At 43.5% G+C, this 13,015-nt stretch overlaps 1 protein-coding gene across 3 annotated transcripts in view; it reads right to left on the minus strand.

Moving 5' to 3' along the window:
* The window catches only part of PIK3AP1 (phosphoinositide-3-kinase adaptor protein 1), a 118,957-nt gene that overhangs the window by 62,708 nt on the left and 43,234 nt on the right, over positions 1-13,015 (minus strand). The window contains exon 1 of one of the 3 annotated variants that reach the window (XM_038578388.1): positions 8,670-8,947. The exons of the other annotated variants lie outside the window; for them this stretch is intronic. Coding sequence (XP_038434316.1) covers positions 8,670-8,736 — 67 coding nt within the window. The 5' untranslated portion in view covers positions 8,737-8,947. Of the gene's footprint in view, positions 1-8,669; positions 8,948-13,015 lie in introns of those variants that run through there. 3 annotated transcript variants of the gene reach the window in all.

Consider the following 13,015-nt stretch of genomic DNA (forward strand, 5'->3'; position numbering starts at 1 on the left):
ATAAAAAGGAACAAAATATGGAACATTGAAAACATGATGCTGAGTGAAAGAAGCCAGCCACAAAAGACCACATATTCTATGATTCCAAATATGTGATATGTCCATAGGAGGCAAATCTATAGAAACAGGGACGCCTGGGTGGCTCAGTGGTTGAGCATTTGCCATTGGTTCAGGGTGTAATCCCAGTGTCCCAGGATCAAGTCCAGCAGGGAGCCTGCTTCTCCCTCTGCCTATGTCTCTGCCTCTCTCTCTTTATCTCTCATGAGTAAATAAATAAAATCTTTAAAAAAAAAACATACAAGTGACTCATTTTTTTCAAAATGTTTTAAATTGTATTAATTAACATATAGTGTATTATTAGTTTCAGGGGTAAAGTTGAGTGATTCATCAGTTGCATATCACACCCAGTGCTCATTACATCAAACAAGTTACCCATTTAAACTGTACAATTCAGTGGTATTTTTTTTTATATTCATAGTCTTGTGCAACTATTACCACAGTTAATTCTAGAATATTTTCATCCCCTCAAAAGAGAAACTGCATACGCTTTAGCTATCATCTCTCAAAGCCCTCTACCCGACTAAGTCCCCCAGCCCTCTACCCAGACACACAGAGAGAGAGGTAGAGACACAGGCAGGGGGAGAAGCAGCCTCCATGCAGGGAGTCCAAGGTGGGACTCAATCCCGGGTCTCCAGGATCACACTCTGGGCCGAAAGCGGTGCCATACCACTGGGCCACTGAGGCTGCCCGAATCACTTTTATATTATGTGAATTATATATCAATAAAGTTGTTATTAAAATATCCAATGACCAATCACAAACTGATTTAAAATTTGAAATAAATATGCCACAGGGCTAATCTCCTTAATATATGAAGGAATCATAGAAATCTCTTTAAAAACACCTAACAAGGGACACCTGGGTGGCTCAGTGATTGAGTGTCTGTCTACCTTTGGCTCCAGTCGTGATCCTGGGGTCCTGGGATCGAGTCCCACATGGGGCTCCTCGGGGGAGCCTGCTTCCCCCTCTGCCTGTGTTTCTGCCTCTCTCTCTGTGTCTCTCATGAATAAATAAATGAAATCTTTAAAACAAAACAAAACACCCAAAAAGTAGATAATTCGCAAAGGAAGAAATACGAATTACCTCCCCATCTAAAAACAAAAAACAAAAAAAAACCATCCACTTCCACTAATTATCATGGAAATAAGAATAAAAACAACACTGCTACTCTACCTTTTCAAATTAGGAAATGTTTTAAGATGAGGGAAGACAGATATCTACTCTCATTTGATGCTAAGGGAAGTATAAACTGGTAAGACCTTTCTGCAAAGCCACGTGTCCACATACAGGGAAAGAGAAAGTCTAAAATGGTCATATCTTTTGGCACATAATTCTACTACAAATTTCTCTTTGAGAGGAAAATAAATGTCCAAAACATAGACAAAGATAATGAACCAAGATGTCTGCTAAATCATTCTTTGCACCAGTAAAAAGTGGAAAACAACTGTCCATGGAAAGGATACATAAAAATATTATTTTCAAAGAGTTTTAAGTGGAAGCTTATAACATTACAATAAGCAACAAAGCAGGATATAAAATCACGTATCTTATGTGTAGAGTATCAACTATATGAAGAGACATGCATTTAAAAGGTCAGAACAAAATCTGGGCTTGGCTTGTGAGTGGCCCTTCTTCCCTCCCTCCCTCTTCTTTCCTTTCTACCTTCCAACCTTTCCTGTGTTTTCTGAGTTTACACAATGAGAAAGCACTTGGATAGGGGGTTGGGTAAAGAGAAAGCAATTGCCGAATCCTTTGGTGAATTGTGTCACTAGCTTGGCACAAACGAGATTGACCCTTAGTACTGTAGCACTTGGCAGATAATCCCCAGCATTCAGATGGGCCATGTCCACAGTTCCTTCCAGTCACTCGAAATGAATTCACTCATGGCAGCAGTGGCAGCTAATTCACTTCAGGAAGTCAGGCAGGATGCCATTCATCCTGAGGCTGATTCTGGAGGCCCTGACATCACCACCACTTAGGTTTCTTCCAGCCATAGCTACCTCTTCCAGGGCATGCTACAGACTGGGCCAGGGCCCGCTTGCCTCAGCCAACCCAAGGTTTCCTTGAAGGAAATGCCCACCCAGATGGAAGCACCACTGAAACCCACCTGACAGAATGAGCCAGTGCCAAGCTTTGCCACCTATGTATGCAGATCCCTCATGACCCTCCCCACCTTGAAGATAAGGCGCTGCCCTGAGACTCACATACATAATAAATGTCTGAGTGAGGGCACCTGAAAACCCTGAGGACACTCCCCCACCATGTAAAGTATCATTAGGATACCAATAGTATCCTCCTCACCGCTTTAAAACTGAACAATATTCTCTCAGCTTTTATGAGGTCCACAGGAACTCGAGAAATTATACACAAAGACTTCCTGGGTCATCTGGCTCACCAGAGTCTCATGTATAAAGGATCCATGTGGCAAATACTCCTCGGATTCAGAGGCAGGAAAAGCTTGTCTCTTCAGAGAACTTGCCTGTTTTCTCCTATTAGACAATAAGAACAGGCTAATGTGGTGCGTTTCACTTTTTGCCCTTGCTGCCAGATAATTCAGTGACAGTTTGGTCACTTGTAACTGCTGTTACACTCTCACCCAGGGCCATGGTCTTGTCTATTTGTCTTTTCTCACATTTCGTTTAATTTTGGGGGCTGCTCCAAATACTTTGAGGATTTAGGCCAGATGTGACACCATGTTTCTCAAACTGGCAGCTACCAAAGGCCTCAGATATACAGTCCTTATGGGAATATGTGCTTGGCCTTTTCATTTAGATGATAGTGCCTCTAAAATGAGATGCAAAGTCATTCCAGATGATCTGTATGACCATGTTATAATTGGGTCCTGCCATAGGTTTGTGATGTCTCTGTGTATGTGTGTGTGAGTGTGTTTGCAATCATTTTGCAGCTGGATTGTGCTACACTGGATGTTAGGGGGGCCAGTGAAGAAAGAAGAGAGGAGGCAGTGCAATATGTAAAGGAGGTGTTTGTGTCACATGAACACCAGAAGGTTACCCTGTATACTACTTCATATAGAAAAATGCGGTGGGAGATCTAAGTCCCAGAATAACACAGGGGAGTGGCAGCAAGCCCCCCTCAATGGAATGGACGAGCACCACAGCCTCGTGCCATGTTCATGATGCTGCTTCAACAAACCAGCATCATCTGACAAAATGAATACATTCCTTAGCCTTTTATTTATTTCATACCTATATTGGTATCTTGCTCATATTGGTATGTTTTGCTTTCAGATTTGGGAAAAACATCAAACAAAAGGAGTTGAATGTGTTTATAGATATTTAAAAACATCAGAATAATTTGCCAACACTAAAGAGTCCTAATTTTTTTTCCTTTATGAGGCAGTCTCTACATTATTTGGGTGTATAAACTCTATGAATTTTGATTGAAATGTGTGTATGTATGCAACTGTATCCCCAACGACACCACACGGAGCAGCTCCTGCTAGGTGAGAGGGGTGGTGACAGACTCCTTCCTACCAAAAATAATAGAAGTTACTCTTTATTGAATATTACGGTGACTGCTTAACAGTCTTAATCTCATTTAATACAGGACAATGCTGGGAGAGAGAAATCAATATCCTGTTCTCAGTTTATAGATAGAAACCCTGTGCCTGAAAGATGGAAGTAAGCAAGCAAGTGGGAGTTTGCCCTCCAGGGGTCTGTGCCTTGCCTGGTTTGTGGATGGGTCCAGGGCAGGAAGCAGCTGTCACTTGCTATTCTGTTATGGGGTTGTGGCTGCAGCTCAGAAGACACGATGTAATCTTTTTGCTCACCAATGCCTAGTGGTGCTGCCCTGTTTTGAGCCATGATACCTTGGGTTAGATATGCTGCGACCTGCCACCAGGGCCAACAGGCACATCCCGAGGATGGCGTTTAAATCAAGAGACACTGAACGCCAATGAAACCAGCCAGAATCCCGCAAGCTCAAGGGGCCCCTGACCCAAGGCTGCACTCTCTTACTTTACAAATAAGTTTTCAGACTAGCAAATTTGCTGTCTTTTCCCTGCACATTACCTGGCACTCAGTCAGGACTACAGCTTTTTGATAGCTTGCATGAGGGCCAGAGAATGGTGTTTGCAGATCTTGGAGAGTTTTTTCAGAATCCACAAGCTAACTTCTCTTGAAAAGTAATGCTAAGCTTTGAGAACGTTATAAACAAGGATCATTCATTAGAACAACCACGTTTGGCATGCCTGGGCGGCTCAGTGATTGAGCATCAATCTGCCTTTGGCTAAGGGCGTGATCCTGGGATTAAGTCCCACATCGGGTTCCCTGCAAGGAGCCTGCTTCTCCCTCTGCCTGTGTCTTTGCCTCTCTCTGTCTCTCATAAATAAATAAAATCTTAAAAATAAAAAAATAAAAAAACATGTTTGTTGAGCATGTACTATATGCCAAAAACCAGGCAAAACCCTTAACATATATGATTCCATTTTATCACAACTAAGGGATTGATATGACTCTGCCCATTTCACAGATGAGAAAACTAGGGCACAGAAATTTAAGTAAGTTGTCCAAATCACATAAGTACTTACTGTATGAAAATGTAACCCCCAAGTCCATGCTCTCATGAACTCTGATAGTGTATTTCACATTGTGAACCATGTAACCTGTTGAATAGGAGATGATTCCAAAGTGTACAGCAAATATTCAGTGATACTAAACCACATGGTAGAAAGCAATCCTCTTTCAATTCTTCCAATACCATTTATATTAAGAAGAAGGCTTGGTAAGCTAAGAGGATGCCTTGAGTACCCCTCTCACATGCTTTTCTTTTTCTCCCTTTGTACAATGGTGAGAACAAGGCCTTAGGCCCACAGGCTTCTTTCTGTAGGCATGAGTATCCAGTAGAACTTAATACCACTGTTTGATTTTTATTGTCTTTATTTTTGAAGTTACTTTCTTTTCATATTAAGAGATACTGGTTTTTCCATTATACTGGCAAAGTTTCCTTTTAAACGAAATTTACTTAGGGACACCAGGGTGGCTCAGTGTTTGAGTCTCTGCCTTCAGCTCAGGGCATGATCCCAGGTCCTGGGATCAAGTCCCCCATCAAGTTCCTTGTGAGGACCCTCCTTCTCCCTCTGTCTATGTCTCTGCCTCTCTCTCTCTTTGTCTCTAATGAATAAATAAATAAAATATTTTTTTTTAAAATTAAAATAAATTTACCTAAGTAAAAAACCATGAAATGACTCAAAGAAAATATTGTTGCTAATACAATGGACATAGACTGTGGCAATGGCTACATGACGCTGTGAATGTAATTAATGGCACTGAATTGTATAGCTATAATTGGTTAAAATGACAAATATTATGTTATATATATTTTGCCACATTTTAAAAATTGGTTATGAAATATACCAAAAAAATAAATTTTATACTTTAAATGGGAGAATTGCATGGCATATGAATTATATCTCAATAAAACTGTTAAAAAATGAAAAATATAAATAAGTAAATAAATAAATAAATAAATCTGTTGTTTTTTTTAAGATAAACCAAAATCCATGTTGATGATTCTCAAATGACCAAAGTTTCAGAAACTTTCTTTCTGAAAAAAGAAAGTTTCTCAAATGACCAAAGTTTCAGAAAAGCTGAATTATATTATACTGTTTCTCTTATGTTAAACTAAATGTATTAGTGATTCTTAAAATAAAAGTGAAGGGAGGAATGGAGAAAGAAGGCCTGTAGCATAAACATGTTGAATTATTTTCCCCAAGTTTTAGATGAAAAGGAAAAGAAAGCAAACAAAGAAAGAAACTAAGGAGACACATTTCAGTAGAGAATGAAGGCTTTTCACCAACCTAGCCCCAAATGGAATGAAACAGAAATGATCATTAGGGCCAGTCCAATTGGGGTCATTGGGGAATGCGTGCCCGTGGGCTGGAATAAAATAGGAGGTGATTATCAATTGTGTCCAAGATTTCTAGTGCAGTTGATCAAGGAAAGAGTGAAGAAAAGTCAAAGATTTCTTGGAAGAATACAGAAATGAATAGCCACACAATGTAGGTGGCAGTGTCCATGAAAGAAAGGGGCCGTGTTCCCTCTTCATTTGCATCCTGGGTCAGGGACCCAAATTTAACCATCACACAGATGAGGCTGGAACATAGAGAATTGCCTGAAGTCTGAAGAAACGTCCAGTGGCTTTCCCACTCAAGATGAAACTTCTCAACTATTACAATTCTCACCTATCGGGATCCCTGGGTGGCGCAGCGGTTTGGCGCCTGCCTTTGGCTCAGGGCGCGATCCTGGAGACCCGGGATCGAATCCCACATCGGGCTCCTGGTGCATGGAGCCTGCTTCTCCCTCTGCCTATGTCTCTGCCTCTCTCTCTCTCTCTCTCTCTGTGACTATCATAAATAAATAAAAATTAAAAAAAAAAAAAAAACAATTCTCACCTATCCTTCCCAAGCCACCATGATGAAACTGTAAAACAAAACAATGTCTGAAAGCCCGACATAAAATGTTCTGAAGCCTGAGCTTCCATATCACCTAGCAGATATCTACTGATCGTGTCTGACATGGGACCCACCAGGGAGTACCAAAAGTGTGTCCTCTGTAGTCTGGGCCTTAAGAAGTTTACAGCTGAAATGGAAAGAGGAGGCTCCATGTGGAAAACCTGAGAGAACTATGGAAGCCCTTACCAGCAAGCACCAGCCTGTGTGGTAAGACTGTAGCTACAACTAAATCAAGTTAAGTTTCTAAGTGTTTAAAAAGTGCTGGCACAGGAAAAATTGAACAGAAGTCCAGAGAGTTGAGACAAACTTCCTGAAAGATGAAGGAAGCAAGCTGACTCACTTTAACAGAGTCAAATAGCATCTGGATGCTAAGATTACCCTTCGGTGAAAAAGGTACATTTCCATTTAAATTAATAAATAATTAATAATTCATTCCTTTATTCCTTCAATATACATTCATTGCTTATCGATGAATAACAAATATTCAAAGCCTATCCTAGGACCCCCCCCAAGTAATGTAGGGGTGAGAATATTTCTGTCTTCCCTTACAATGGAGAGACCACACAGGTGAGAAACACAGGACAGTGTCTTTCAACTTCCAGAGACAAAGGAGAACAAGAATAACTTCAAAAAAAGCAATTATGAGGGATAAGTAGGAATTTATAAATAAAACACAGTTTATGCCCCCCAGAGGATCAAAGTAGGAAGGACATCCCCAAAGAAATGACAAGTAAGGCCTTGAAAGGCACAGAAAATGCTGACATGGGGGTCAGAACGACTTTCCTGGCAGAGGTAAAGGCATGATTAAGGGCACAAAGGCTTGACAGCAAATGATGAGCCTGAGCTACAGGAAGCAATGCAGGGGCACTTTCTATATGGGGTGAGAGGGGAAAGGGAACCTAAGGGTCAGAGAGAATCCTGAATGCTGCCATTCAAGGACTTTGGTTGTATATCAAAGACCTGTCAGCAAACACTATTCATGAGAAAAAAAAGCCTTTAAAACAGAGATTGAAAATAGAGCTTTATTTTTCTAAAAGTGGAACAACTTTGCTTGGTTTTTTTTTTTTTTTAATAATTCCAGGGACACAAGCAGAATATGTCAGTTCTTTTGTCAATCTTGGTCAGAATCGAGAAGGGGAGTGGCTGACCACTCATCACACCCTGAGCAGCAGTGCCTCCAAATGTATAAAATAACATAAACTAGTGGCTAACAAGCTGTTACCAAGCCAACATCCTGCTCTATCCGCTCTCATGAGCAAATGAGATGCTATAATTAACCTTATGTCTGAAAGTATATCACAAGCATGGTTCACAAAATGCTTAGAAAAATGATTTGTAAGTAGACTAAACATTTCTCCTACCATGTATCTTGTTTCTAAGCTATTAGCTTTGAAAATCAGTGTCACAGTTATTATCATGTCCTTAGAAAGCACAAAGGGAGACCTCAAGGCTGGCTTCATCCTGAAATTCCGAAGGTGTGGATCCAAATGAAGGAGCTTTTGCTCCCTGCAAGAGCATATGGGTTCTGGGGTGAGGTGAGAGGCCTGTAATGGTGGGACTCAGGTTTTGAGTTTCAATAACCTCCCCCTAGCTTCCTGGCAAACATCAAGACTGCTTATTCATTTTAGTTATCACCCACGGGTCTTTCTTCCCCCTTGTTCATCCACCTTGGTTATGGGTATTGAATTTCCTGTCCGATGAACCCCTCTCACTTAAAAAAACTCCCAACACAATGACAAGTATACCCAACCTGAAGGTTACCAACTCCTGGCAAAGTCACATAGTCATCAGTTAGAATAATGGTAGCAGAGTCAGAGCCACCACATATCTTACTGGCATTAAAGTCAGAGGTGGGGGAAGTGACGATTATTTAGTGATATTTAGTGTGAGTTCATTGTCCTTGTCACCTTCATCATCCTCCCCCTCTTCCTCGTGATGCCAAAAAGGTAAGGAGGGCAGAGTCCTATCAGCATAGCCCTAACTCAGACTTTAAAGAAACCCATGGCGGCCACTCTGCCTCCCTGGAAACAAGGAGAAAGGAACAGAAAGGAAGAGCAAGAATCAGTCCACTCTCCCACAAGCCCATGCTGACTTCCTGAGCTTCCCAACACTCGCCAGCTCACCTGTCACAACCAACCTGCTTTGCCATCCAGATGTTCTGTGTCAGTTGCAGATTCCTGAGGCTGACCGGTTTCATTACACATCAGTGGATCTGCTGCACTAGATAGAGGGTTCTGGATCAGGACTCTACTTGTACATCAATGCCAATCTTTCCCAGCTCACATAGACAAGGAATCCTTTATCCTTCCTTCACCAGATAATTCCCCTGGTCCTCCTCAAGGTAATGAGCTAGGCAGGAGGAAGGGAGACCTCAGGTCTCTCAGATCTCTATCCAGCCCCCACCTAGTAGCTCTAAGTGAACTATTCAAAGTGTTAGTTTTGTTTTGCTTTAAAGCAAAAGATGACTGGCTCTTCCCTTCCCCTCCCCAACAGCACCCTACCTGCTCTTCAGCTTGAATAAAAATAGCCCCATAGCTGAAGCTGCCATGACAACCAGAGAGACCTTGACAACAGCACTCCTGCCCCCCAGCCTTACTGGGCCTCTCCAACCCTCTTCCAAGCTCAACCTTCAGGAAACTTCCCTGAGTACTCAAGCCAAACTACTCCATTCTCATCTGAGAAGCCAGGGGTTATCTGGAGTTCTCATACCACTCCGAGCCTCAGAAGTTTTAATGTGTTCTCACTTTGTCCTTTCAGTGTCCTCAGGAAGCTGTGAAAGAGGTCAGTATCTCCCACTTTGCAGCTGGAAAATGGAGCGCACAAGGACGTGAACTGACTCGTCCTAGGTCATCAGCAGCGGGTTTAATGGTAGAACGACATTTGAAAACTCAAAGATTCACATCTCCTAACCAGCTCCCTGTCTGAAGGAATGGTTGATCTCAAGAAAGCTAACCCCAGTGGAGAAATAATTCCTCCAGGGGAGCTGCTTCTGGCCACAGACAGAAGTCTTCTCAACCAGTCTCTGAGATAAATCTGGAAGTTACAGAAAGCCACCTCTACCATGGATCTGGCATCTCTGGGGATGGCCCAACCACAGCTTTCATGGGCCAAGTTTATCAAGATCCTTAAAAGCCCTGTTCATACCGGCATTCCAAAAGCTGTCACTGGGGAGAAGGGTCTCCACCAGGACTCTCAGAGCGGGAGGCTTGAAGGCCCCTGTTTCATCTTTCAGGAAACCCCAGTGTTGCTAACCAAGCAGGAGGTACCACAGCCCCCATGAAGGTTTCCTCTTTCTTCATCTCTTTCCGATACTTATAAATGTGCTTCCTCTCTCTATGTAAATTTCGTTCAAATGGCAGGACACAGGCTTGTAAGGAGGCCATTAATAACCACCCTTTAAACAGCCTCTTCTGAGTTTCCTGGTTCAGGAATCAATTCTAATCTAAACAGACATTGATGTCTGGATTTACTGGTTTGAGGACAGACAGATGGGCTTTGTCTGGGGCAGGCCACAAAAATGCAATTTATTTTCACCCAGCCAAGAACTGAGAGGCGAGAAGCAACTCTTTTTTTTTTTTTTTCTTAAGATTTTATTTATTTGAGATAAAGAAAAAGAGAGAGAGAGAGAGCATGTACCAGTGAGGGGGAAGGGCAAAAGGAGAAGCAGACTGCTGAGCAGGGAGCCTGATGTGGTGTGTGATCCCAGGACCCTGAGGTCCTGACCTGAGCCAAAGGTAGACACTTAACCAACTGAGCCACCCAGGCATCCCTTGATAATAGACATGAGCTTAGGAAATTATGAAGAAAACTTCTTTCATTTTTCTTCTCTACCACCCCACTTGTCACACTTATAGGAAAGGCTGAGGTGAGGTTGACTTGTTCCCACTGTTGCTGACCACTAACATTCTACCCAGCTAGAACCAGGAAATTGGACTGGTCAGTTTCACTTTCCATTTTCAGGAGGGGTAACTTTCCTTCCTCACCCTGAAACACTGCATCTGGACTCACAGTAGGGTCAAGTTGGGGTAGGGGGCATGCTTCTCCTCAGCAATCGCCTTTAAGAAAGTACAAAACAACAAGATAGCACTCCAAATTCTGCTTAAATAATTATGGGCCAAAATAGAAACTCCTTTAACCCAGAGTCTGCTGACTGCCTCCCACCCTAGTAATTAGCCATTTCCTAGCAACATAAATGTAGCTGCTGGTGGGGTTCTGGAAGAGCACAGTCAGCAAAACCATAGGGGCCTAGATTCAACTCCCTCCACAACCATGGACTGGGTAATCATGACTCTTCTAAGCTTCAAATTTTCCTCTCCTTTAAAATGAGAATATTTATACTCCTGGCCTGCCACACAGGCTTGCTGGGATTAAGCGACAAAAGCAGAAGCCTTCGAAAAGCCAAAAAGTACCAAAGTTAAGTATTTGTTATTTTTGTTATTACTCATTTACTGAATGAGAGTTCTGCAAGATGAGTGCCCACGTAGAAATGGGCGGGAGCATACTTCTGCATCTGCCCAGAGCCGGCCCGGGAAGTGAGTGTTAGACGGCCCAGGGATGCTCCGGTAGCCAGAGACCTGCAGCAACAGGGAGCCAGCTACTCCCAGGCACGGGCAAAAGAGGCGTGCTGGGCCCACCAGCTCATCCAGTGAGGTCGTTCTCACCGGCAGCCGATGGCACTTTTTGTCAGCATGGAAGCCTGCATCCCCAGGCAGGTTAGACTCTGTGAGAACAGGCAGCGCGCTCGGGGCAGGGTGGCGGCGCAGTACGGCAGGGCACTCAGACCCCAACTCTGTCACTTCCCATCTGCCACTTCGCTCTCTGCCTCAGCTGCCCCCTGTGCACACGGAAACAGTCACACCACCTACCTCACACAATAGTTGTAAATGTATAATGAGCTGATTCACACAAAACGCCTCAAGAATACCTGACAGAGAGTAAGCGCTGAAGAGTTATTAGCAATTAGTATTGTTTATCTGTTGACCAAATTGTTCTTCCACTGGACCGTGATTCCTTTGAGGGCAGATTCCCTGACATTCATCTTTTAATCCCCAGAGCCTAGAACATAGTGAAAATCAATAAATGTTTCCTACGTGAAAGGATGAGTCAGTGAATAAGGCAAGACTGATCACCTAAGGAACTACCAGGGGGTAAATACAACAGGGAGGACCAACACTGGGCTCTGTGCCATAGGGCTTTTAGTGTGGGGTCTGGAGAGAAAGAGGAAATTGTCTGACACCCCGTCTCCCTCCCAGTTTATGCCAGCAGGCTGAGCCAAGCTGCCCTGGAAATTCCACATGGTACACGCACTGTGTTAGTCCAGGTCTTCTGAAAAGCAAACACTGAAATGGAGTTAAACATGCAAGGATCATATCAGTGAGAGTACCTGTGGCAGAAAAAGGGGAGGAAAGGTGGGAAACCCATAACATGGTCTGAGCCCAGATAAAGAAGAGGGGGAAGGAAGGATGGGTATAGGCGTCCTAGACCACTGAGCAGTCTAAGGAAACTTCTGCAACCTCTCGAAGAGTTCTCAAGCTGAAGGAGGCCACTGGAGGAGTCCCATGTCTGGGGGGGGGGCGGGGGGGGAGGCCACCTGTTACAGTATCCCTGCCGGCTGGGTTGCTGGCTGGGCGGGGAGCAGGGGGAGGAGGAGAGTGCTGCCAGAGCCTTGGGCAAATACCGGTTTGGGTTCAGAGCATAGGCCCTGGGGCCTCTGGTCAATTCTACTCAGGGGGAGGTCTGCCAGGTGCATTCTCACCATAGTCCTTAAGAGCATTGGATTTAGGGTCCAGACAAGCTATGTTGAATCCCAGCTCTTGCCAGCTGGTTACCTTAGGCAAGTTATTCAACCTCTCAAAGCCTCACTTTCCTTATTTGCCAAGTGGAAATTACAATTCTAACTTCTCAGGATTGTTACTGTTGTACATGGGGCCTGACATACAGTAGGTGCTTAATAAGAGGCAGCCGCCATTTCTCTATATTTACTACTAATAATGAAGTACTTCTATTAGCATTTAGGACACGAAAACAGCCCCCACTGTTGCATACTTGTATTTGAGTCTTGTGAGTCTACTATAGGGACAAGGGACATAAGCCTAGAACCATGGTTAGTACAAATTTAAACAACCAAACCAGTTTGTCTACAAATGAAAGGTCACAGGGACTTCCCTATTTGGTTATTTCCTGGAGGGGAGGCCAAGGTGGGTCATAGAGTGCCAGAAGCCACCTAGAGCCATTCATACCTCCTCTTCTCTTCCATTTGGTCTGCACTGTTGTCAGCCTGCCCCCCACCCCCACCCCCAGCTGTCTGCCTCCCAAGGAAAAGTGTGGTCAGCACACCTTTCTCCTCCAAGAACAGGACCATCTCTGAGCTCTGAGACACAGGACTCTGTAGTGCCACATACATTCTTAGCATCTGTTTGGGGACTCTTTGCTTGCCTTTGACCTTAATTGTTTTCCTAAAACCTTGGCCAACTTTCTGGTCAT

Source organism: Canis lupus, chromosome 28 (genome assembly GCF_011100685.1).
Source record: "Canis lupus familiaris isolate Mischka breed German Shepherd chromosome 28, alternate assembly UU_Cfam_GSD_1.0, whole genome shotgun sequence".
Classification (NCBI taxonomy): Eukaryota; Metazoa; Chordata; class Mammalia; order Carnivora; family Canidae; genus Canis; species Canis lupus.